Source organism: Vanellus vanellus (genome assembly GCF_965231255.1).
Source record: "Vanellus vanellus genome assembly, chromosome: 6".
Taxonomy (NCBI): domain Eukaryota; kingdom Metazoa; phylum Chordata; class Aves; order Charadriiformes; family Charadriidae; genus Vanellus; species Vanellus vanellus.
Window position 1 is genome coordinate 29,993,094 of NC_138911.1, and position 26,025 is coordinate 30,019,118.

Below are 26,025 nucleotides of genomic sequence, written 5' to 3' on the forward strand. Positions count from 1 at the left end.
CTGCTCCTAGCAGATCTGGTTAGTGGGAAGGGTTGGTTTGTGCTGGGTGTGTGAGAGGACTCATCTGTATATAGAGGTTTTTAATAATGGGTTAACTGCTTGATTTTGACACAGTCTTTACCCACATGCTTAGACAGGAGAAGGGGTTCAGTTTACCCGAACACATCACATCGTTAGGAAGACCACTCTGTATGACATGGATGTGGACCCCAGCTGGAAATATGCAGCTATTGGATGCCAGGATCGTAACATCAGGTTAGTTTACTTCTCATCTTGAAAATATTTTTGCAGTCATAAATGAGTTGGTCAGGGCGGCCCCATCTCCATCGCTATTCCTCTAGGTTCTTTGACACGGTGTTTTCAGGCAGATCTGAGGCCTCAACTCACACTCTGTAAGGTTGAACTCTGCATTTCCCCTTGCTGATAAAAAGCTGTGGCTACATGCAAATGCCCACGAGACTTTTGGCTTCTTGGTGGGTTGCTCTGCAGAGCAAAGCCTTTCTACTGGGAGGGCAGGTGCCCCTTTCTTGGCATGTTGTTGAGCTGTGGGGAAAGAACTTCTGCACTGTGGTAATTTTTGCTTATAAAGGTATGTTTAGTGAGAAGCTGTGAGGTCCTGTGGAATAGCTGGGACTGTAGGAACCTAAAATTGAGCTAGATGTGACTGTCTTTGGACAAGTGGAGTCCATTCTCTGCTCCCTTTTTATCCATTTCTCCAATCTGTCTGCTTCTACCTTCAAAGCAAAGAAGACTGTAGTTGTGTGTCTCCTCCTGTTGTATCTGGGTGAGATGCCAAGAGTTTTGGTCATAGCTAAATACCACTGCTGAATATAATTTGGGGTCATAGCTAAATACCACTGCTGAATGTAATTTGGTTTTATATTCTAATGTAAATAAAAGGTCTTGGTCTCTTAACCCTTTCCTTTAGTATGAAGGAGCCACAGGTATTTTTATAGCAGGGAGGACTGACTGAAGCTTATTAAGATCCATTCCTGCTACATAACCATGCATCGCCATTACAAGGCATGGCAAGGTTTTCTCCCTCCCATTTGACCTCTCCTTCAGTGCCATGATGCTATACTTGTTTTTGATTATTGGCTTGAAAATCAAGCCTTAATTTTAATTCAGATAATATGCTTGATATCATGTCATCCAGTCTTGTGCCCCTACATTACTTTTGAGGTTGTTTCTTGAACCATTTAAATGATTGGTGATTATAGTTTGTAGAGGTCATTTCTCCACTTTTTGTGGCTTGCCCCTGTTCCCTATATCTCATGTGCAATGAGGAGCAGAAAGAGAAAAGCATCCTGGTGACAAGAGCCACAGAGCAGTACCTGGGCAAAATGAGCAATGTTGTCTTATGTCATCCACCTCAGGGTTTTCAACATAAGCAGTGGGAAGCAGAAGAAGCTTTACAAAGGATCCCAAGGTGAAGATGGCACCCTCATCAAAGTAAGCTGTTTTCTTTCTTTCTTCCCTTTTCCTTTTTTCCAGCTTTTCTGAATGCAGCTCAGGGCTAAGAAAATGAATTACAAATCTGAACACAGTAACTTTTTTTTTTTTTTTTTTTTTTGCTTGCACCATACTTTGTCTCTTATCCTGCTTATCCTGCTGCTGCTTCCTTCTACCTCCATCCTTAAGGGCTGGTAATGTATTTGGGTTCCATCAGGCTAAACCAGGAAGAGTTGATGAATGCTGAAGTTGATGTATAACTTCTCTCTGCGTCCTGTTTCTGAAGTGAGGCACAGGCCCATGCTTGTAAAAAGCAAGTACAAGTGCACCAACATCTGTCAGGAGATGATTTAGTCCACTTAATACTTTACTTTCTGCTCCAGAGAGTTCATTCTTGCTTTCTTGACTATAGGATTTTTAAGGTGGAGCTGCCTGTTGATCAGTGTTTGAGAAATTTGTGGTTGCCAGAGGGCAAATACAAATGAAACTCTTTACGAGTTAATGAAATTAAGTAGCGTCTGCCTTGGAATGCCCATATTCTTTGGAACTCGGAGTGCTGGAGAAGTCGGGTACCTCTTAGAGAGATTCTGTTCATGTTTCCCACCTGCTGAGTGCATCCAGGCCGTGGGGTAGGGTAGCATGCCCGCTTCTGCCACCATCCTGGGCTTCCTCTGGTAAACCACATGTGTTAAAGATTCAGCGTTAAGAGTGATGCCAGCATATTGGGATGTGGAAGAATTGCATTCTTGTCTTTAAAGGGGGAAGAGCAGTTGACACAACCAAAATATCTCTCAAGTTAAGTTGTCAAACAAGCTGCTTCATTGTATTTGTTGTCACTGATAATTTTTCTACATTTTAAACCAAGTATTTCTGTTCTGCTGCACAGGCCAGCAGTATTATTGACGGGTGTAAATAACTGGGTAAAAAGGGAGAGGAAAGCAAACAGCTTCATTGAGTGTCACGTCTTCTGTTTTGCAGAGAAAGATAAGTTCTCTTTCTCTTTGCCTATTGTAATTCCTACATGGATTTTTTTTTTTATAAGCCAGAGTAATGAAAATGAAAAATTGATGCTACGCTTTATTGCTGGTAAGCTCAGGTGCTTGATTGTATCTTTCTCAGACCACAAACCATGAAATGTTGCTGGGAGCTGGATTTTTTTTTTTTAATATGCTTTATGGTTTTGTTTTTTTCATGTGTAGCTCAAGTGGGGAATCTCAATTATTTTTAATGTTGCTGTGTTCATTTTTAGGACAATTATGTAACCAAGGGATTATGGTTGTCTCTGAAATTTAAACTTTCTTGGTATGTTGTTCTGAGATCATAATATACATTGCAGTTTAACAAGTAGAACCCTAACAGTGGCATGCAAAGCAAAAGATACAGCAACAAAATAAACATAACCAAAAAGAGTTATCATTATTTGAATACCATGTCTCCCTCAAATACCAGACATTTTCACTCTCAGTTCCTTAAAGTTCTACAAAGGACAAAGCAGGATATTTAGTGACAGTAGCTGTATTTGCTATGTAGCACTGCTTTAGAGCTAGTGAGGCATTTGGAGGGGGTTTTATATTTGATCCAAGATAAAGCAACAAAAATGGTGTACATGGAAAAAAACCCAAACCAAAACAACCCAAACACGGGAGTTGCAACTGCTGGAGATTTGACAGCACCATTATCAAAGGCAGTTTCTCTGCATTGTTGAGTTCTTTTTTATTTCCCTCCTCAAGATTGAAGTCTTTTAATATTTCACTTAATTCTGTCAGCTGTGATTATTTTTTTGGGGGGCAAAGTAAGACCCCAGTGGTTAAAAGGAGGTAGGAGAGAGGGGTATAAGTCTGTCTGTTGGTGATGGTGCCTTCGCATTTGTGAGGGCATTTAATTTAAGTGCCTTTAGTCTCTGATGAGGTTGGAGATAGTTTTAACAGTTTAGCCAGGTTGGAGATTTGTTCTGGGATGCTGGATAGCCTGGTACTCAGTGGGAGCTACTTGCATTTTATTCTTTTGATTACTATGACTGTCTTGGGTATTCTGGACCATTTTCATGCAGTTTGAAGGCACGTTCTCACCAGGTCTTTGCAATTATCTTATCTCTTAAACCAGGTGCAAACGGATCCCTCTGGTCTTTATATTGCAACCAGTTGTTCAGACAAGAACCTCTCCATCTTTGATTTCTATTCTGGCGAGTGTGTTGCAACAATGTATGGACATTCGGGTAAGGAACGGAAACCTCTGGAAGTGCATTTTTTTCTGCTGATGACTGTATGGCAGGGTCTGATTCTAGTCAAAGCTTTCTGAAGGTTCTGCCCCACCAGGGTTTACCCAATGGGTATTTCAGAGTAGTTTATGGTTGGATGAAGTTGTAATAGCTTATTTCATTACAATTTCAACTTTTTTCAGACCTTATTTTGCATCGCAAAACAGAAGCACACACATGCCTGTCAGGCCATGTATTTGTTTACACTGTTTTTCTAATAGTCTATAAAGTAGTCTCTGGTTTTTCAGTGTATATTAAGTTTCTTTATGATGTACCCTCAGCAGGGGCTATGCTGTTATAGACAAAAAGAGACTTCGGTCTTCGTGCTTATTTTGCTGTGGGATACCCTTTCTATGTCAAGCCTAGATTCCTTGTCAAACAGTTACGGTAATTGGGGCATATTGATCTGTGAAGTGTGTTGGCTTTAATCAGAATTTGAGTTGCTGAGCACAGATAGGCTGTTTGGCTAATGATCTCTTCTGTCCATTGCAATAATTCAGGGAAGTTTTTGTTTTTTTTTTTTTCTTGTGCTTTATTTCACACAGAGATTGTAACCGGGATGAAGTTCAGTAATGACTGCAAACATCTGATCTCCGTTTCTGGTGACAGGTAAGAGGGGTTTGCTTATCTGTGATACCAGCTCATGCCATCTCACGCTGGATTTAAAGTGTGTCCTGAAGGAAGGCGGGGCTTTTTTTTTGTTTGTTTGTTGTTGTTTTTTTTTTTTTTTTAATAACAAGGGAAGTTTTATGAATTCCAAAGAAACCTCAGAGCTTTCTGAATCCTAAATGTATGCTGTTGGCAAAGCTCACAGAGCTTCTATTATCCTTCCATGGAATGAGATGCCCATGTGAAATGCTTCCCTTGTGGTTTTCTGAGTGTAGGTTCTATTCTCTACTGGAAAGGAGACAGATGCATGGCCTGTTTCCTTACCAGCCTTCAGGTCTGTAGTGTAATGCAGCTTGTGATATTCTGATCAGTGGTGCCAAAACTGTGTCTCCTCTTGGTAAGTTTTCACCAGGTGAATGAGTCTGTCTAGCAGCAAAAGCGACAGGCCTGTCCCCACTCTTTGCTCCTGTCCCGATGGTCCTCTTCCCTGCTCCCCTAAGTCAGCTGTGGTGTGGCTGACCCCTTATGAAGCTGATTCAGGTCACTACGTCAGCAGCCCCCCCTCAGCTGAGCTTCTGCTGGTCTAGTGAGCTAAATCAGCTTGCCAAAAGCTTAGGTAATCACCATACTGAGCCCAAGGAGAAAAGGAGAATACATGCCTAATGTGATGATTGTAGAGGTGAGTGTACTGACTGCTTCTGGAATCAGTGAATGCTTAAATCAGCTGAACGGAATAAAATTTTTCCTTTGAGAAAGGTGGTTCCTGGAGTGCTATTTCGAGGCCAGAGCAACCCAGATTCTCTCTCGTTTTCTCTTTTCTGTTAATAAACCACAATTGAACTGTAAAAAGTTTTACAGGGTGAATTTTTACAGAACATACAATATATCACCTTAAATCGTATCAGTTAGTTATTTCTGTCTTTCAGTAAACAGTAAATAATTTGGTTTTCCTCTTTCTTTATCTTTCATTTGTGTAAATACATTAGGGCAAAAGTTTCAGAAAAGAGAGTCCTTTTGTTGTGGATTTCTGATAAATTCCAGAAACATGGAAGGTCCCCAGTGATCCTTGTTATTTAGTGCAGTGTTCCCTTATTCACCATTTCCATGAGCGAAAGGGTCATTTTCTTTACTAAGGGTGTGGAGAAGGTAGAGGAGAAGTAAGGAAAGGATTCATGAAGAAGGAGGGCAGGAAGCACGTTTTTCAAAGGAGGACAGGCAAAATAGTCTGTTCACACACAGCAGCATGTGCAAAGAATAAAACTGAGAATAGAAAGAGAAATGGAGATTGAGATGGGCACAAGGACTGGGAGACCCATGTAAGAAAAGTATTGCAAGGAAAAAGAAAAGCAGTAAAAGGGGTAGATGGAAGCATGCTTCTGTAGAGCTTTGTGGTGAATGTTAATGTATTTACAAGTTCACACTGCTGCTTATCTCCAGGTTTGATAGCTGTGGGGGTGGGATGAATGAACAAGCCAGGCTTGCTTTCTGAAATTTGTTTCCTGCTTTTCAGTATTTTCTCAGCAGCAGATTATGGTTGCTCTAACATTCGAGAGCTGCTGCTTGAGGGGAAGCAGCTGGCTGCCCTGGGTTGCCATAGTTCCCAAATGCAGTGCCTCACCACTTTCTCCTGGCTGAAAAGTTGGGGAGGGAGGATGACAGCACGTTCACTGTTGATGGGAAGCGTGTCTGTCTGTGTGTGACTTCAGTATCTGGGAGTGACATTCCTGAGCTTTGTTGCAAAGGGAGTGACACTGGGGCCAAGAAGGGAATTATTAGTTTTTCACTAAAATCTCCACAGACTGCAAAGTGAGGTTTCTGTTTTCATGTGGCATGGAACTAAAACCTTTTAAAATGTCTTCTCATGAGAGGAAAGAAATGGAGAAGATGCAGGCATTCAGCATCCTGCTGCTTTTGGCATTTGCCTGAGGTCCAGGAGACCAAGTTCCTGGCCATTATTCAAAATGGCAGAGCAAATATACTAGCAAGGAAGCCCCTCTCTGAAAACTCCTCGGTGAACTGGAAGTACCCATGAGTATGGTGGCACTGATGGGTCTCGAAGAACTTGATGAAATTCTCTTTGGATTCCAAATTAGTGTGGGGGATTTTATAAATGCTAGTAAAAGCACCACCTCTGTTTCTACATCTGTGTAAGTATACCCAGATAGACAGGAAAGATGGGTGAGATGAAAAGAATTAGTTAGCACTGAGGTTAAATTTCAAAGAAAATGCTAGTCTTTTTACTTTCTAGTAGCTGAAGATGAGATACAGTATCCTCTAATGTGATGAGGTTTTTTTGTTTGTTTGGTTGGGTTTTTTTAGCCAGATTTCCGAAGAAAATGGGATCACACTGTTTCCCTCTCTTGGATGATTTTGAATCCATTGACCAAATTCAATCAAGTTCCTTAGAAGGTTCCTGGAGGGGGTCCATATAAAATATTAGGAATACCCTGACTGCAAAAGGTGCTGCAACATAAGCTTAACTGTTATTACATCAACAGAGACTCCATGGGATGGCAGGCATTAGGATGGCCTTGCCCATGGGGATAGTTGCAATCAGAGGCTGGAGCTTATCTGCTGTTAGAAGATACAATGGATTGCAGGCTCCACTTATCCTGCTGACCGTGGAGGGACTTGCTACGGCATTTCCTTCAGCAGTTGGTCAGATAGTCAAATAAAAGTATAGGATCAGAGATGAGTCTGTGCAAATATCTCTGCAGTTGCTCTCGCCCACAGCGAGTCTTTGCCAGGCAGGTTTTACCTTTTTGTCATGAGGCTTGGGATGGGATCGAGTTTCTGTGAAGCTGTTTCTGCGTGTGTGTCCCTGCCACAGACAGAAGGGCTCTTGTTTGCCTCTGCAATGGGAATTGATAATATCAATGAACTGAATTCAGACTTGACCCCAGCCTCACCTTTCCCTCTTTCAGCTGCATCTTCATCTGGCGTCTGAGCTCAGAGATGACCATCAACATGCGGCAGCGACTGTCTGACATGAAGCAGAGAGGCAAGCAAGCAGAAAAGTCTTCTCCGCACAAGACAGCTGGACTCATGAGGTGAGTAGAGTAGACTAAGAAGAGGTGGCTGGCTTTGTAGGGTTTAATGTGAAAAGTGTGGCACTGGGATTCAACTGTAAGGTTTCTGGTGTCTTTGCTGATAGCATCTTCCAAAAGTTCTCTTACTCTTCTGTTGGATTTCCATGGGTTTTGTGCCTCCCTTCTTTGGATATAGAAACCTGACTGTGATCTTCGAGACTGTGAGCTTCCTTACTTAGTGTTCCTCCGATGATTGCAATGTGTATGCAGTGCCCCTTGTGTCTTAATTTAGTTTAATGATGTGGTCAGAAACTTTAATAAGCAGTTTACCTAGCAATACTGAGGCTGGTACACAGCATCCCATCAGGGAAGCCTTGCTCCTTCATGAATAAAGTTCTCTGGATCTAGGCTGAATGCAATTTAAAGGCTGTTTTCTGCAGTGTCAGTACTGAAGTATACCTGTGAGGTGTATGAGTTTGCCATGTTGATCATAATTCTGAAAGAGTCCTTACAGTTGTACTGTTTCTTTGTTAACTATTTTCCAGAGGCTTTGAAAAAGGTCACCTAAAAATAATTATAATATAAATAATAAACATAAAAATAATTTCCATGGGAAAAGTTCTTGGCAGCTAAATCATATTATTATTTTTTACTCAGTAAACAATGTATCTAAAAACAAACTACCGCAGCCTACAAACTGAATAGATCTAAATTTATCTGGTGACCTTTCTTTAAAAACTGGTGCTTAAACACAGACCCTGTTTTTAAACAGAACAAGAGTGACAGGGGATTACGGATTATTAGCGTAATGTATTTGCTTTCTCTGTAGTTAGTAAGTAGCTGAGACTAATTTGACTGTACACAATGCAGGAGAGAGTCCTGACTGAGCTGATATGGGATTAAATTGGGGAAAAAGGGATAAACAGATTTTTTTTTTTTTTTTTTTTTGATGCTATGTCCCACAACTTTGCTCCTCCAAATGACTACAAATTGAGTTTTGGATATAAAAGTGCCGAAGCATTGGAGGACTTGCACACTGATTGTTGTGTTGAGTATCACAAGGATCTTCCCACTCCCTTTGGGAGCAAGTAATGTTGAAACAAGTCTGTCTGCATAGTTTCAGTTGGGAAAGTCTTGATCTGCTCATTCTGGAAACAAGTCTTTGTCTAATAAATGTTTTTGGTAATGATGCTGGGAGAACTCAGGAAGCCTTTTTTCTCGCCAAAATTCTGGAGCTGTCAAGCAATGTGCTTTTTATAGCAGACTCTCCATTATTCCAGCAGCTGCAGCCTTACCCTACTGAGGCTCAGCCTGTGACAGATAATCACAGTCCTCTTCCGCATTAGGTGATACTTGTTTCCGTCACAGGCGCTTGCTGAAGGGCGGTGTTACTGCCACGCCAAGCCCAGCACTTTATTAAACTTGTTTGGTAACCTCTTTGCAAGCCTGGAATTTACTTGTTTGGTCAGCTTTGAAAGCTTGTTTTCAGTTTTGATCGACCGCTGTGGTCACTGGAGATCAGCACAGACGTAACTGCAGAGCATTTTGGATTGGGACTGAATATGGAGGAAGAGCCTATTGGACCAGCATTACTGAGGTGGGAGAAGAAAAACTAATGATCTTGAGTAAGATTGGTTTTGCTAGATGCCCTATACCTGTTCTGGTTGTGTTTCCAAAGTCTGTCTGTGTAGGTTGCAGTGGAGACGGGTTGCACCTTGTGGTGTAAAACTGTTGTATCAAAAGGACTCTCAGTAGTATAAGAAAGGTCCCTGCCTGGTTATGTGTCTATGTTCTATGATATTTTCTTTAGAATGGTATTGCTAGAATGTTGAGGGGGTAGTAGGGCATTCTTCTAGTTTCATAGTATGAACATATGACAAGATGCATAATCAAAATAATACTGGGGAAACGAAACTGAACTGAGGAGGCAGTGGAGAGATGAAGATTTCCAATTTAAGAAAGTGCTGTCTCTATCCAGCTGCAACTGGCAAGGCAGGGATTGGCCCAGGTGAATAACATCTGGAGCATAAAAATGCCTTTCTGGGTCAAACCAGTTCTCCATGAAGCCCAGTACTCTGCCTGTGACAATGGAAGATGGTATTTAGTGAGACACTGTGTGAGCCTTGCTATATGGACATTTGTGGTCCATTCACCTCATGCTCAATTGTTGTTACCAGGGATGTTAGGAGGTACATCTGTGCCTGTTCCCTTTAGTATTTGGTCAGGGACCCATCGTCCACTGAATTTGTATAAATCCATTTTGAACTTTGTAATATTGTCTGCCTCTGCAACCTCCTGTGGTGACAAGTTCCAGGAGTTTACTGCTGTCTGTGGAAAGAAGGACTTCTTATGTTGATATTAAACCATGCTCCTGCTAGTTGCATTGAAAGCTCCTTGCTTCTGAATATTGTTAGCTTTGGTGAACCGTGGTTCTGCATCCAGCTATCTCTAGTCCCTATGGCTCCATAAACCTGTATTGCAACCTTTCTTCATCCAACCTTCTCTCCAAACTGAAGAGTCCCAGCCTTTTCAGTCCCTCCAAAAACTTGTAGAGAGTCTAAAGTTTCCCCCTGAAGGGTTTGTCTGACTCATCTTTACGGGACTTTGGATTATTTTGGAACTGATCTGAGCTGTATGACCCACAGTTCTCCATAGCACCCCGAGAGCCTTCAGTTCTGCCTCTGGTTGTGATAATTGCAGATGTGTGCTTTTCTCTCATCTGATGAACGTGAGGAGCTTTGATTGTTAGGGACAATAGAGCTTGTACTCAGCTGATATTGCTGGTACATTTTGGTTTTGAGGCATTTATATTTTCAGAGAAGGAACCATGTAGAAGCCTTAGAATACAGTTTTGATTTTGATCCAAGTATGCATTTACTGTTTAGAAAAGCTTGTCTCAAATTTTTGGAAGGAAAGTTTTAAACTGATTTTACTGTGGAATGTTTGTAGGGCTTATAGTCATGTTTTAGCTGAGCATTTATATTTTTTTAATTTAAACGTTACTTTTTCTGTGACTTTTATTGAAGCTCTAGTATAAATAGCAGGAGATAGAAATGTTACGCAAATTAAATTGTCTCCAACTAATATACGTATGCTGAAGAAGTACTTTGTGCCCTCAGATATATTTGGAAAGAAGAGCTCCTTATCAAATGCTCAGTGAGGCTTTGGTCCAGCCCAGGAAAGCTGTGAGGTTTCCAGGGCTCAGAATGGGGCAGTCTTTTGATGCCAGATCGGAAGTGGTGCCTGAGTCTGTGCTGAACTAGTGCAATTATAACACCAGGGAAACTCTGAAGTCAGCAGCACTGTGATCTTTCTGCGGGGAAAAGCAGGGTAACTTTCTTTTTAAAGCCCTTAGGCATTTGGGGGTGGGGGGAGGCAATCTGCTAGTGATCCCTACCGCATAGGATGTTTCATAAATAGGCCTCTAAAGCTGAGAGTTGAAGTAGCACAAGATTAGAGTGGGAATGCTGACAACATACCACTTTAAATGGATAGTTGCCATTCTTGTCTGTTTTGTTTTGTTTTAAGAAAAGAAAGAAGGGTTGAATTCAGGACATGCAAAAGAATAGAGAGTACCTAATATCAGATGTCTTAATACTAGAACTCCATAAAGACATGTGACACTTTTAAGTCTATATATGTGTCCTGAAGACTTTCCAACTGAATGTCCATCCCTGCCATTGACCCCATACTGGCAGACCCTTCAGAAAGTGGTAGCTGAAGTGCAACTGATCTTTCCCATCTGTACAGAACAAGGCTCAGGCATGGTGCTAGAATGGGATAGTTCCTCAGCAAAGGAAGAAGACAGGGCAAATTAAAATCCTTGCTCTGAGTCACATGTATCATGAGAGTTAGACATGTCTGTACATGCTGTTCTGGAACAGTACTCTAAAACATTCATTCTGATATAAAGATGCTTTGTTGGGGTTTGGCTCAACCTGCTCTCAGCAGGAATTCAGCAAAACCCAGAAGTCTTATTCCTTTGCTTTCAGAATGCTCCCACGGGATGCTTATTTGGAGCTTATTTCAGGCAGTTCTTGTGCTTGAAACCTCACCCTACATTACTCTGACTTCCATTTAAGCATGAACAAGAACAGAGAAAGAGTGTTGAGGAGATGCGTGCAACACAGGAGGTTGGAAGAAAATCCAAAGTACATAACGGAAGACAGGGAAAGAAAGGAGAAAGTAGTGAAGTCCAAATTGAGGGACTGACTTGCACAAGCACAACAGTTTTAAACACTCAAAGCCCTGTAAACCTAGGTTTCATTTTCAGGAGTACCTCAGTTTCAATTCAGTGGATTTAAGATCCTTTTGAAAAAAACATTCAGTTATTTCTCTTCAAGTCACGGGACTGAGTTTGAAAAGCATATTTGAGTTGTAAAAGGAGGATGTGGAAGGGGGGCATGAATTTTTGCTGGGATAATGCAAGATAACCTTACATTTGTATCGGACACATGTGACTTCATAATTTGTTTGGCACTTCCTGCAAGGTATGAAAAAACACCCATCTGACTTCCAAAATATGTTTTGCATTCTCTTACTCAGCTCTTTTGAGGATATTGGAACACCCTTTTTCCCCCCTTAATAATTTTGTCAGTCACCATGTGATGGACAGAGGCCATCTTTCTATTTGTAGCATAAAACATATTCATCACAAACCTCCCTTCTCAATTTAGACCAATAACAGTACATGCAGGAGTTTTGCAAACAAATAACCTTGCCTTGCCATATCACCTCATCATAGTGAGGTATTCAACCAGTTAGATGTTAAAATGTCTAATGATCCAACCCTTCTTCCTTGAACTCCTCAAACAACCATGATGAATACAAGCAGAAGGATGCTATTGAAGTTACTGATACAAAATTAATACTGCCTAACATGTATAGAATGATACATGAATAGAAATAGAATGAAACATGGCATAACCTCAAAAGTACTGTGGTGCTTGAGCTTTGTTGGGATTCCCCTGCTTGGGCACAAGAACCTGGGAGTGACAAGATGGACACACAAGGAGACAGTAGAAAAGATGAAGAGACTGACAAATTCAAATGTCAAAAGTAGATGAGGGCAGCCAACATGAAACTGTTTCACTGGAGGACTCTGCAGACTACAGTCAGTTTCACTCCTTTTTTTGCCAGAACACCTCAAAGCTCATCTGCAAGAGTTGGGTAGTTATTGCTCAGCCACTCCTAATAAAATGGAAATTAATGTTCTGCCACTCACTATATGGGAAGAGAAAAGGTTAAAATACCTTAACTACTTGTTACCATGTTTCAATATTGCCTGCTATCTGTCAGCTGCAGGAGAAGTTGGTCTCTGGCCAGGCTGCTCTGTGTTTGGTGGATGAGCTATTTTTATTTCATGAATAATGCTTGGCGCTCAACACCCACCTGTGATGTCCTATAAATGTCACTAATGAGGAGTTTGGCGCTCTATCTCAAGGCCATGGAGTGGGCGCTACTCAAATTTATTTATTAGGGATTCTTCATTTATTCAATTACTGTCCAAAGTGGTTTAATTTATTTGGTTCTATTGACTGAAGGGGTGAGGGGTGGAAGGGGAAGAGGAGAAGAAAGAGGGAAGATGGAGTTTGGTGTTGGTAAGTGTCCTTGATTGGTTTTGGGGAATTCTCTGCTGGGTGTGGCTCTGAGGTCTGTGTGGGAACACTTGTCTTATCTACTTTGATTAAAGATCTTCCCAAAATATATTTTACATTATTCCTTGTGCCTGAAGGCTGAAAAAGGCAGCATGGCACTCTTATGGTGTGTGGGCTATGCCTGCAGGTTCTGCGTGGTGCAATCCTTGATGTGAACCTATCTCTTATGGGATAATTTGCCATATACCCAGTTGCTGTCAAACAGGGATTATCTCTATGGCATTTTTGATGTGTAAAACAGTTCCAAAGAGGAAATGCTTAAGGGTGGGAAAAATATTTGCCTTTCAAATATGATCTACCATCCTGACCTTATGAATTGGTGGGGTCTGAAATGGAAGGCCAAGTTTCATTCTGCTTAACTTTCTCACTCATTTACTTCTGATTTCTGTCATCCTTCCACACATATGAGATGATGTATGTGGCAGGCCCTGCACACCTTTGTGCAGGGTTTAACTTCCCCTGTTTCTCAGAGATGGGCTTTGCTGGAGCGATGGCTGTTTGGGAGAGCTGAGGCAGCCTTCTAAGTGTGGATGGAGATACAGTGGAAAACTGCCTGGTATAGGGATTGAAATGGTGGGTAATTCTTGAGAGAGACTATAATACTCCTTCCAATTCATGTCTCCCAGGCATGAATCCATCTCAGCCCTGTCCTCTGTGCCTGCACTCTCATCAGACAGTGACAAGGATGGTGAAGACGAAGGGAATGATGAAGATGAGTTACGTGGGCTGCAGTCTTTCCATATTCAGTCCAGCTGCAACACTGAGAGAGACTCAGGTATAAATGGGAGAGGGGCATGGGCAGAGGTGGAGAAAAAAGGCATGAATGTGAAGTGGGGAGAAAATGAGACACTGGCTTAGGGATAACAAGATACGGGCAGAAAGAGAAAGACCAAGACAGAAACAGATGGATCAACATCAATGGGTAATGTGGAGTTGCCCACTCCTGCATCTGAAGAGGGGTACATTTCAGAGTTCTCCGATTAGAAATTCAGTTGTTAAATTGCCAAGTTTCTTGCTAGTTCCAACTGGCCAATCAAATTTTGAATTAGTGTCCTGACCTTCGGTCTACAAGCTACTAGAAGTCCACAGAAGCCAAAGGAGATCTCACAAAGGATTCTAGAGACATCTGATAAAACTTACAATAGAGACTACCATTAGAAACTTGAGATATTTTTATACAGATGCTACAGTGTATTGGAGCAATGTTTTTTCCCAAGCCTTTGGTGGGCCACTGCACTGTGGTAAGTGTTCTGCAGTGGGTCTGCTGAGTCAATGAAAATCTTATGTAAAACACTGTGTCTCCATTAAAATTTGGATACAACAATTCGGTAGTCTATAGGAAAGCATGTGTTGGCAGTGGGCTGCTGGTTCAAAAGGTGTAGGAATGCTGCCTTTGAGGAAAGATGAGGTAAGAGATCTTTAAAAAGCTGGACTGCTGACTTAGGTATATATTTTTTTCCTCTTTCCAGATCCAGACCTTACCCTCTCAAGAAGCCTTTCCCATTGGGAAATGCGGAGGGTGAGTTACTAAACCTTCAAGTTCTATTTCTTGTCATAGGGAAACTGGAAAATAAATTCCCGTGGAGATTAAAAACTTAATTCTCACTGGTAGGAAAGGTGCAGTTGCAGTGGGAAACCATTGAGATGCCTCTCTGTGAAGAACAACTTGGGATGGTAAAATAGAGCCTAGTTTAAGAGACAATTTCACCTGGGTTTTTTACATCAGTATCTTTTTCATCAGATGTCATGCTTTTGTCCCCTTCATTTCTGGCCTGAATGTCATGTAGTGCTGAAGCTGATCATATACTTGGACCCAAACAAGGCATTTAAATGTTCGGTTATGCAAGAAGCAGCAACAAAAGTGTTATCTTTACTTGAGGGGGGAATTTTAAGCTGTGTCACAGGCAGCTTTGAGGCTTTTATGGGGGTGGCCATAATTGTGTTTTTCTGTGGGTCTTGTGTTTTCTTTCCTGTTTTTCCATCAGCAGAACTCAGTCTCTAAGACTGTCTTTCTTTCAATTTCCTTCAGGCAAAAGAGATAGCAGCAATCCAGCGCTCAGAGGCACCAATGAGCAAAATGCCCCGGCAACGTGGGCGCTGGTCCCAGCCAACCAGCAACATAGAGATGACTGTGAAATCCATGCTTGACTTGCGTCAGTTGGAGTCTTTCTCTGTTTCCCGTTCTCCGAGTCGAGACTCGCTGTCTCAAAACAGCAATGGGGACGACAGAGAAGAGCAGTCAGATCTTCCTGTACACATCAACAAAGTAAGGGCAGTACTACTCTGAGGAGGTGAATCTACTCTGAGTGCATTTGTCCTGCCTCTGTTTATTATTACCTACATTTATTACTACCTGATGCCATTCTTTCTGTCTTTAGAGGTGGCTCTAAATGCCTTCTGAGAAACCTGCTTAGAGAACTCTTTTGTAGTCATTACTTCTGCAACATGTTATCTTATAGCAGAGCCCATATGGGATCAAGGTTTCTTTCCAATGACAGGGAAGACCTCATGTTTTCTTTCAGCTCTGATTATTTATTATGATTATGGCAAAAACAAGCTGAGAAGCTGAGCTCAGTGTTACTGATGTGTACCTGATTACCTGTTAGCTCACTCTGCTGGGGTGCATTTTCTTGACTCAAGTAGCCACTGAAATGTGGCTCATGTGACTTCCTTAGTTGTGCGCTGTGCAAGATTAAGTTCTCTTTAATCTTTGTGTTCATGGGTCACAGCAAGTCACATGTGCTCATACCTCAGAAAGCTAATGCCTGTTTTCCAGTAGCAGTCTGTCCTAGTGCCTAACTTCATTAGAGTTTTTCCTTCCTTTATAACTGTGTGACTGAGAAGAAGATTGGGCTTGCTGCATGCAGTAAATCAGTGTTTTTTCAGCTGTGGCCCACAGACTTCTCTGAACTGTACTCTGATCAGTCTATAAAAGGTAATGAAAGAACCTGCTGCCACATGGCTTACGCTCCTGATGTATGGTCAAGGAGGGATGGGGAGTACGGTACTTTACCAGAGAATTTTAGGGCATTACAAACAGGAAACAAAATAAGAAACTATGGCAGTAGTCTGTCGAGTTTAGTAAATAAAGAACAGGAAAGACATAGAAGTGCTGTGTTTTCTGATCTCAGATTTATGATCATATTCTGTGCTCTAATGCATACTTTCTAGCTCTGCTCTTGCTGACTTAATGAAAAACACAGGTAATACCTAGTTTTTGCTCTTTTTAAACCAGGTTGGCAGCTCAATACCTCCCCAAGATAACCGGTCTTGTGTGCGACCCCAAGTGATTCGACTTGTGTCTTGTGAAGAGGGGATTTTCTCTCAGGAACTGGAACCTTCTGAGAGCGAGGAGTGTGTAATCTACCCTGAGCAAGACGAAATCCATCCCACAGACCCTAGCAGGTTAAAAATAAGCTCTCTGCTGAGCATGGCTTAGACGTTTCTGTTTTAGTTTGCTTGCAGCTTGTGTGGTAACTTGGATAATTTGACTTACTGCCTGATTGATGCCAGGCATGTTTAGTTGAGGGGTTTATGCCAGCCTGATGCTCAAGGAGTCTGCAGCTAAGAAGGCACCATTAAAATAATCTTTCCTCCGAGGAAACTGCACATTAGCAGCCTCCTCCAAGTTTTTTTCTTGAATCAACAACTTGAGAGCAACCTTTTTGCTTTCTCCCTTATCTGAGTTGAAATAAGCAAGGAAAGCTTGGAAGCTGGAAAACCACGCAACACTGGTGTCTACGTGGCAGTGAAATATCTGCCCAGGAGAAATGACAGGACACTATTATTTATGACAATTTCAAACCTAATTGGGCAAGAATTTGACAAATGTAGTATGTCATGACCCTTTTTGGGGAAATAGAATGGCTTGCATGAGACAGATGGAATTGAAAAGGACACTGGAGACAGTGGAGACCTTTTTTCTTCCACTGACATTTTTTCTGTTTTAATTTCACCTCACTTAATTTTCTGTTTCATTCTGTGCTCCATTTTTTTTTCCTTCCCTGAATTTTATTCTTCCCTACCCCTCTTAACCTGATGCTAATAGCTGTTTAATTTCCTCTGTCTCCTCCTGCTCTGTTACAAAGAGTGGGCTGATAGCTTTAGATGGGCTTTTATGCAAGAGTGCACGCCAAGATTTTGCAGTTGAAGCTGCCAGGTTTCTCCCAGTTTCTCTTTATTTACATTTTTAATTTTATTATGATAACATTTGGACAGAGCAGACCCGTACGCAGCTCCATCATGTAAGAAAGGCAGGTGCTCTGGTGATATTGGATACAGAGTGGACACATCTCAAAGTATACCGAGTTTGCAAGCTGCCAGGGGTAATTGCTATTCAGTTCTGTTGAGTGACATCTGCATCCTACCTTGCATTGGAGTACATCTGAAACCAAAGTACATCATAAAGTGGAAAACTGAAGTCCTCAGGCATTAGGCAAAAGAAGGGTGCTGGTGTCATTTGACAAAATAAGACTTGTAAAATCACAACAGAAATCAGGAACCCTATCCTACAATATTGTATTTTTGTATGACGTTCTTCAGTAAATTAGTCTTGCTCAAACCCAGAATCTTCTCTATTTTGCAATGCAGAAGTTGCCCGAAGAAGCAGGTCATACACATGGAAAAAATAGTATATTAGGGCTCAAATCTATTATCATGCAGGTATAGGCCTGGTTTTAGTCCCTTTTTTTGTTACATAGACCTCTACATTTGTTCCTCACCTGTGCTGGAAATCAAACCAGGGTAGTGCTGCGCTGGTGCCTGGTAATCATGGGAAACTGACAACGCCCAGAAAGTCAGACAGTCCCCTTGAGACTTCACTGTCCAAGCTTAATGAAATGCAAAAAATATACTGTGTAATGATGAGAGAAATCAACTTCTTTTTCTCTTTAAAGCCGTACTTTTGTAATGAAAGGTGTTACTAACACAGGTAAGGCCTTATTAATGTTAAAATGTACTGCTTTACATGTAAATCAAATATCTCTTCTAGTGCTGTATCTTTCCTGTCTCTCTTGTAGTGAGTTCCAGGTAAAAGCATTGCCCCATGGGAAGCTAAGTAGAGGATATCACAGTAATGGATGCCCAGACAAACACAGTCCTGACAGTGCCTGCTCTGTAGATTACAGCAGCAGTCGTCTGTCCAGCCCAGACCATCCAAATGAAGGTAAGATGCAAATACAGTATTAAGTGTACTTACATGTGATGTGGAACACTGCAGAAACTTGCTGGGGTGGTTCTGTGCCATGTTGCTATTCTGATCTCTAATACTTGATCCTCTTCGTGAGCTGAACAGAGGTCACACTCCTATTAGACTTGCTAGCATTGCTGCGAAGATTCAGCTGCATTTGAATAGGCACTTTAGTGAAGCCACTGTAGAAACCGGAGTTGGTTAAAGTGCATTTTCCTTGTGCACCTTTGGCTTTCTTTTACCTTGCTAGGTGAGGAGGCAGGTTTAGTACTGATTGTCCCATAGGCTATGCTGTTCGTGGGATATGGTAGATTAGAGAATTACACTTAATGCTGACCGACTTTTGCTTTAACATTCTAGGTTCAATTTAGCATATTTGCTGACTTTTTATTAACCTGGCTAATGTTACTGTGATTATGCTAATACAGCATTGGAATTTTTGCCTTTTCCCAGATTCTGAAAGCACTGAGCCCCTAAGTGTGGACGGTGTCTCAGACCTGGAGGGAGAGGAAGGAGAGGAGGATGTGGGGACTAGCATGCCGGAGGGAGAAATACCCCAGACACCTGATCAGGAGAAGTTCCTTAAACAGCATTTTGGGACCCTGGGCAGCACTGATGGAAAAGGTACAGCACTCTGCTTGGTGGGGGGACTTTGTGAGGTCACTCCAGATTTGTCCCCTGTATAAATCAAACCAGCCTACAAGTTCTGTGGAGCTTTCATCGGGGGGAGGGGGGGGAAGGCGTATGAGGGGGGCAAAAATGGGGAACCAATGTAGAGAGGTCTAAAGAAGAGCGACATCTGATAACTCCATCGGTCTGCATGTAAGTTTGTGTGGATGGAATTGGGGTCTGTGTCAGTGTGGGTTAAGTGTTGTCCCTGGAATTCTGAAGAGCAGTTCTCTTGTTCCCGGACTAGTTTTTCCTCTTGTTTATGAGGGTATTAACTGGTGTGTTCAAATCCATCCCCCTCCACCCCCCCATAGGTGACGTGCAGTGGCCTCTAGTGGTATATGAAGGCATAACAAATGTCACAAAAGAAAAGGCTGAAATGCTGGGTGGAGGGAGAGAATAAGAGGAGACATCAGAATGGCAAAGGAGCTTGTTATTCTTTATCGACCAATTCCAGAAAAAAGCGCATCTTTTTAGAATTTATAATAGTTTCAGGCAGCAATACTATGTGAGTTGTCTGTTTTCTTTTATTTTTTTTTCCCCTCCTTTGATTGGTTTGTTTTCTGTTTGATGCCAGCGCCTCACAGTCCTACAGGCAGGACAGGACACAAAGGGAAGTGAAAAAGGAGAAGGCGTACCCTTAGGGAGAGTAGCAGTTTAAGGCAGAGTAATCTAAGTAGAACAGAAAAGGCAAAGGCAATGAAATTATTTCATTCTCTGTGGTTTTCGCTCAAAAAAATCCCCTTGGATACGGGGGAACATTTGATAGTTTCTGTGATAAGAAAATGCATGTGTCAGAATGTTTGTTCTGTGACTAAAATGCTCCCTTTTTCTCTCCCCTTTAACCAAAATTTTTAGGCGGCTCATGTAGGAATCTGGAAAGAACTGAAAACCTCAGCATCTCCTCTCGCTTTCTTTCCCAGTCCCCGGCTCTCAGGTATGGCTCTGCTTGTTTTGAGTGTTTCTGTCTTTCTATTTTCACTAGTGTGAGTAGGTCTCATGCTAGGCCCTGGGTCAAAATAGTTGAGCAAACTTCTGGCCTTGGTGTGCCCAGGCACAGCAAAGTGTTAGCATAGTACCTGGCAGGCTGGTTGCAGACCCTTGTGATTTGGACAGACCATCCTGTGTCACTTTAGCTATTCTGTTTCTTCCTAAAGCAACACTGTTGTTTTGTTCTTTTTCCTTTTTCAACAATGTGCTTAATTGTTTTATGATTAATGCCTTGATTGATTAAGCTGGAGGAATCGCTAATCATCTAATGTACTCTTCACTGTTTATGCTCTGTTTATTCTTTTGCATTTCATTCAGCTTGGACAATGAAAGTAGGCTTGTCAACTTTTCCTTTGTTTTACAGTCCTTTCTTAGTCAGCTTTGTTTCTCAGTCCCGTGCCTTCACAGGGTGCTCTGGTGTCTCATACAAAGCCCCATGGAAATATTATTCTTCCAAAAAAACTTGAATCCTAAAGCACCCCAAAAGGCCTCTCCAAGCTGTTTCCCTTGTTGTTTAAAAAGAAATCCCAACAAAACAAAGAAACAAAAAAAGAAAAAACAGGGTAAATACTTTTGTTGATTTGGGTTCATAAATGTCTAAAACAAACAAATACTCCTGTATTCCTTTAAAATGACAAACTGAAATCTCAGCTCAAATTAATTTCATTGCATAGGACTGAGCTGATTGGGGTACATCTTCTATGGTTCACCAGCTGTGTCTAGATTCACCATGTTAGGGAAATTTTTTTGTCATTGCTGTGTTCACCTGCAGTTGCTGCTGCCAGGAGTGCCTCTTTGTCTTGCATTGGGACTGTATGTTTGGGAAGAAAGCCAGTGGTTAGCTATTGTGTAAGCTTCTGGAGAGTTGCAATGGTGAGTGAAGGAAGTCACTCACACTCTAGAGGTGTAACAAGAAGTAGTTTTAGGTTATGAAAACTTCTGGGCTTTTAATCTGTTCAGCTGTTCAAACATGCCAGATTGAAAGTTGCCTCCTGTGCGAAGTAAGCCCACTGTGCTCAACTGAAGTGGAGAGGAAGAGGAAATTAGGCTTTACCTCTTGAAGATACTGACCAGGTTTCCTAGTAATTATGCTTTCATAATGTTAGGAAAGTATAATTACTTTCTTCTAGGGTATCTCAGAACTGAAAAGATTTCATTGTTAGTAAGGTGAGCTGAGAGAAAAGACCTGCCCTGACTTTGCCCAGTCTTCCCTCTGCCTGGAATTTTCCTTCTCTTTTGCTTTCACCTTTTACAGTGACCCCCCTGGAAACAGTGACCCAATGGTATTTGTGGTCTCATAGCCTAAGGTCAAATGCCTGAAGACCAGTGCTTCCAGGGATGAGTAGAATAAAGAGTCTAGGACATTTTTGACTTAAAAAAAAAATCCAGATAGGGAAGGGCTCTTTATGCCAGACAAGCTGGCTTAATGCATGTGCCTGTTTGTCCAGAGCAATATGCTTGCTTGTTTTAACTGGGATTTCTTTATCGTGTTCTCTAGACGGTTGTCACTCTCTTCATCAAATCTGATACTGGATTCAAAGCCCATCGAGCCAACAACGCAGAGCAATCGGCTTACACCAGACCTATTGAAAAATGGCAGCGACCATCCTGGTGATGCATTGGAGAACAGCCAGATCCTGGAGAGTGTAAATTCAAATAGGGCTGTTTATGTCCAGAAAAAACGCAGATCAGCTTTGGAGGCCAGCAGAGTTGGTATGGCTCCTGGACGGGTTATTGCATCCTTTCCAGAAGGCCCTGTGAATGCAGTGATGAGAAAGGCACAGTCAGTTCATGACCTCGTTCATGAGGGTAAGAACACAGGTTGGAATGATGGTGTAAACCCAAGAATGAAATGGGGAGATTTGAGCTTGAGTAGAAATTTAAATTAAGCTTATGTCTTTCTGCGTTCTGAGCTACAGGCTTTGCATGTCTTCTAACTCTTAGCCTGTCAAGGGAAAATACTTTTAATTTTTAATGCAGATGCTGGTCTCTTAATTATCAGTCTCTGATACTTGTCTGGCAGCTGTAGGAGGAGCAATGCCAAGGGTGAAATGAACTATTTGCAAACAAATTCTGTCTTGCTGTGGGTGGTTGCTCCAGGCCAAGACTGAAGCTCCCCAGGGTGGGGAGGAGAGAAAAAGGGAAGGAGGAGACAGTAAGAGGGAGCTTGCTGTATCCATGCAGTTTGTGTGAAAGAACTCAATTTTTGAAACAATCGACTTGTGAACCATCAATAAGCACTCAATTTGTTTTTAAAAAAAGCCCCAAATCTTATCACTGCAGCATCATATGTAAGTTTTTGCCTGCTTCCTCTGGCCTCTTCAGTTAATGGTCACAGTGGTCTGAGGTCTTCTGGCCATACGCTTTAAGAACAAGTCTCTCTCATCAGGTAAGCAGCAGTGTGTGAGTAGGATGAGGGATGGACAAAAAAGAAAGTTGTTGAGGCTTGGTGATACTAACCTGAAGTAGCAGTTCAGTACACCTCTCCCAGGGGCTGAGCTGAGGCATATAGACAGGAGCAGCTCTGTTACTTTCCGATTTTGGAATTCATGGCAGGCTCTTGTCTATTTTTGGTATGTTTGTCTGTTTAATTTTCACAGATAAGGGTCCTGGAGTGGTATCCTCTGTCAAGCAGCGTCCTCAGACTCTTTTGGTGGTTGAGAAGGACCCCAGACCTAACAATTGCAGGGTGTTATCAGCCAGTATGTTGAAGATGGATGGATCTGGTGCTCTGCTGGCCAAAGATGTCAGGGCTGCAAAACCAAAGTCCTACATGAACCCCACAACCAGCTTCCGGGCTAAGATGTCAAGGAGTGTATCTGTAGGGGAAAATCTGTACCTTGGTTACTCCACTGAAATACTGACTGATGGGAGGACTAGCCCTCCAGTGGCAGAGAAGACACAGTTTAGTTCCACAGCAGATGCTGAGAAGATTAAGCTACCAGTGAAAGAAAATGTTCCAGTGAAGCCAGCACTTCAGCCAGTTGTGAACTGCTCATCTCCCAAGTCCTTCCACAGCAAGTTGGCATCATCAAACCGAGCACATCTGATTCTTGACATACCCAAGCCATTGCCTGATAGACCCACACTGGCCTCCTTCTCACCCACTACCAAACCAAAAACCCTCCTCGAGCCACAGTCTCCGCAGTCACCTGCTGGGGCCTGTAAAAAGAAACCCTCTTTTCCTGAGGTCCGAACCTCCAAGAAGGAGAATCAAACTGCTGGGTCTCTGGTTCCTGGTAGAGAGATCCCAACAGGACTTGCTAAGGAGAGCCCACTGGAGAGTCCAGTCTCAAGGATGGGTTGTGAGGATGAGCCAGGGGTCACTAATCCAAAACTGAGGGAGTTGTCAGAGGGCCGGCACCTAAGGTCTCCTGAGGGCACGCTGCCCAGGTGCAGGGAGAGGATCACTGGCATCGCCTGTGTGCTAGACAACCAACCTGGACTTTGCCCACTAGACCCCATCAGGCCGAGGTCTCCTACATCTATAACTGCCTCGGCGCAGGTCTCAGGTGTGCATGGATACCCATCTCTTTTCTTCCCCCTTCTGTCTCCTGTCTTTGTGAACCGCCTCACGATCCCATCACATTTCTTTACGTCCAGCTTCTGGCCTGTCTCGTCTTGTCTGCACCTGTCTCGTTCCATAAGCCATCCCCTCAATGGTGAGACACTTCTTCAACCTGACATCTTTTTCTCAGTCTTTAATTTCCATTTCCTCTGGGTCTTATGTCTGAAGCTGAATGTTTTGTAGACTTCAGCACTCTTGTGGTTTTAGTCATACAGTTACCTGTAGGGGCTCAAACCTCTTTTTAGTCAATGCTAAAAGCTGACATACTGTGAATCCCCATGAGTGTGTGTAGGTTACATCCCCGGTGCCCCTCTCGGAGCATATCTGACCAGCAGATGAAGGTGCAGGCCAACATGTGCTAGCTGAACCTAGCAAGCACAGATGATAGCGACAGTGAAGTTATGCCAGGCAGCTCAGGCTTTACTTTGTTAATGTGCAAGTGTGCAGGATCCAGAAGGGTTTGCATACAGTTTTCTCACATGGGCTAAGGCTTGACCAAGGTTTCTTGCTGTAGCCACCTGTGAGAGTGAGAAAGTCTCTGTGCTGCTATCACTCTGCTTTGAGGACATGTCTGCAAACTGGGTATGCAGTGCACATAAAGCCTAGCCTTTGGGTTTGAGCCTAAAGAACACAGATTAATTTTTGAGTTATCTCTAGTTTGGGAAAAAGGTATGAGGTGGGATACTGTTTTACATGCTGACGACAGCTCTTGGATCTGTTACAGGCTTTGGTTTAAGGTACTTCAATCAAATTAAAACTAGCATGTAACTTCAAACTGAAGCAAAAATCCTGCCCTCCAAGGCAGGAAAAGCTCCAGTGGCAGAAATGACACAGTTTAGTCTGACAGCATCTGCTGTGGGATTAAAACCTCCACAAGGTTTTCTTTTGTGTTTTGTGTCACAACCTGAAGGAAAATACACCTTCCTGAAATACTCAGCTGGGTTGTGCAGTAGGAAGCTGGATGTTAACCACTGCACTGATGCCTTGTACCTTCAGGGGGCTAGACAGTGCACAGTTTTTAATCCTTTTCGCTATGCTGTTTTTATTCATACCTGAGAAGTGACGCCTTTGTAATCCTCTGATCAACAGCATTCTGTGGTGCCAGGCTGTTCCGCCATTTATCGCAATGGTTAAGTGAAATATTTCTGCACCAGAGCATTGCAGAGAGATAATCTGGTTTTGATGCACTGATTTTTATTTTTTCCTTTTTGCATTTCTAGAGGGATCAAATGCCCTAAGATTGAAGCACTCTTATGCAAAACAGGAATTGGAGGGACCTGCTGTTCTTATAGCATAGCGTAGCTGCTCTGTAGAACAGCAAGTGCGTCTGAAGCTTTCAGACCCTACCCTCACAGGGGTGAGGTTTCCTCCAACAGCAGATGCAACCCTGGAGCTGTGGTATCCCATTCTACAATCCAGTTGTCTGTACTCTTTAGGCTGAGTTTTCTCTTCTAGGCTCGGGTATCAGGCTACATATCACATGGTTTTTGGTCAGTTGCTAGGAATCTTTGTTTGCAGAATTAACACAAATAGTGTGGAGAGAGCAATTCTTCTGCAGCAGTGATTATTTATTTTTTTTTTTAAAGCAGCTCCCAATACACAACACACCCTGACTGAATATTTAGCAGCATCCTTTAGAGAGTTAGGATGATTTAGCACAGTGGATCCCCAATTATTATATTTTTTCTCAACATCCAGCTGCCAGCCTTCAGTTTCTTGCAGACCACATTTCCCAAATTTTTAGTGGTAGATGCTGGAAAAGCTGTATAGATCCAAGTTGGCTATTGCTATGAACAATTTACTGTGGCTTCTGTGGATCATAGTGTGGCAGTTTAAATTAGAACTGCAGTGTTGACAGAGACCTGTTCTGCTTCTGACTTGCTCTGTGACTTTGGGTTTCCACTTAATTTTTCTGTCCTGTTTTCCTGCCTGTATAACAGTTGCAGATAAAGAGACTTAATTGTTTTTGTTAAAGCATTTTGACATCTACAGTTAAAATACTGTAGATGTGCTTAATACTGTTGCTGTGTTTAATAGTCTGTGCTGGTTTCTGAAGAGCTTTGCTCTGCACACCCGAGAGGCAGAAAATGCCTGTCACTCAAGCATTTGTATTATGTTTGTGACCTCTCTCCAGACTGGCATCTCACAAAGCTGGAGACCAGCATAAAAAGCATGATCAGAGGAGAAATCCAGAAATGATCATGAGAAGAAACAGCTGTGTTTAAAACAAAAAGAGGAGAGGAGGGGAGCAGCCAAAAAAAAAAAAAAAGTTTAAAAAAATAAAAGGCAAGAAATGAATCTTGGACTGGACTGAAACCCACTGTGCTCAAACTCTACAAGGTTGGGTGATTTGGGAACAAAAAAAGCAGATGGAAGGATTTGTTCATGCCCCTTTGTTCTTCTGGATGTGTTTGTTTATATATAAAGAGATGTTTTTCTAGCTGTATTTGTTTATGCATCATCTACATGTATTCATAAAATTAACTAAGGTCCCCTCCAGCCTGTTCAAAGATGACATTCTTAGAAGTGCAGAAATAATAGTGCTAATGTGACCAAGTTTTGGTTTTAGGTTACTAAAGGAACTTGAATGGCCTTTGTCCAGGCCT

The 26,025-nt window shown here is 42.2% G+C and overlaps 1 protein-coding gene across 1 annotated transcript in view; it reads left to right on the top strand.

Annotated features, from left to right (window-relative positions):
• MAPKBP1 (mitogen-activated protein kinase binding protein 1) overlaps positions 1 to 26,025 on the top strand; it is a gene marked incomplete at its 5' end in the record, with an annotated part of 100,386 nt that overhangs the window by 72,079 nt on the left and 2,282 nt on the right. The window contains 14 exons of the mRNA XM_082485506.1: positions 134 to 255; positions 1,377 to 1,452; positions 3,556 to 3,667; positions 4,255 to 4,318; positions 7,243 to 7,368; positions 13,631 to 13,779; positions 14,474 to 14,523; positions 15,034 to 15,270; positions 16,240 to 16,409; positions 18,023 to 18,168; positions 18,646 to 18,816; positions 19,720 to 19,798; positions 21,350 to 21,660; positions 22,452 to 23,363. Of these exons, the coding sequence (XP_082341632.1) occupies positions 134 to 255; positions 1,377 to 1,452; positions 3,556 to 3,667; positions 4,255 to 4,318; positions 7,243 to 7,368; positions 13,631 to 13,779; positions 14,474 to 14,523; positions 15,034 to 15,270; positions 16,240 to 16,409; positions 18,023 to 18,168; positions 18,646 to 18,816; positions 19,720 to 19,798; positions 21,350 to 21,660; positions 22,452 to 23,363 (2,725 nt within the window). The remainder of the gene's footprint in view (positions 1 to 133; positions 256 to 1,376; positions 1,453 to 3,555; positions 3,668 to 4,254; positions 4,319 to 7,242; positions 7,369 to 13,630; positions 13,780 to 14,473; positions 14,524 to 15,033; positions 15,271 to 16,239; positions 16,410 to 18,022; positions 18,169 to 18,645; positions 18,817 to 19,719; positions 19,799 to 21,349; positions 21,661 to 22,451; positions 23,364 to 26,025) is intronic.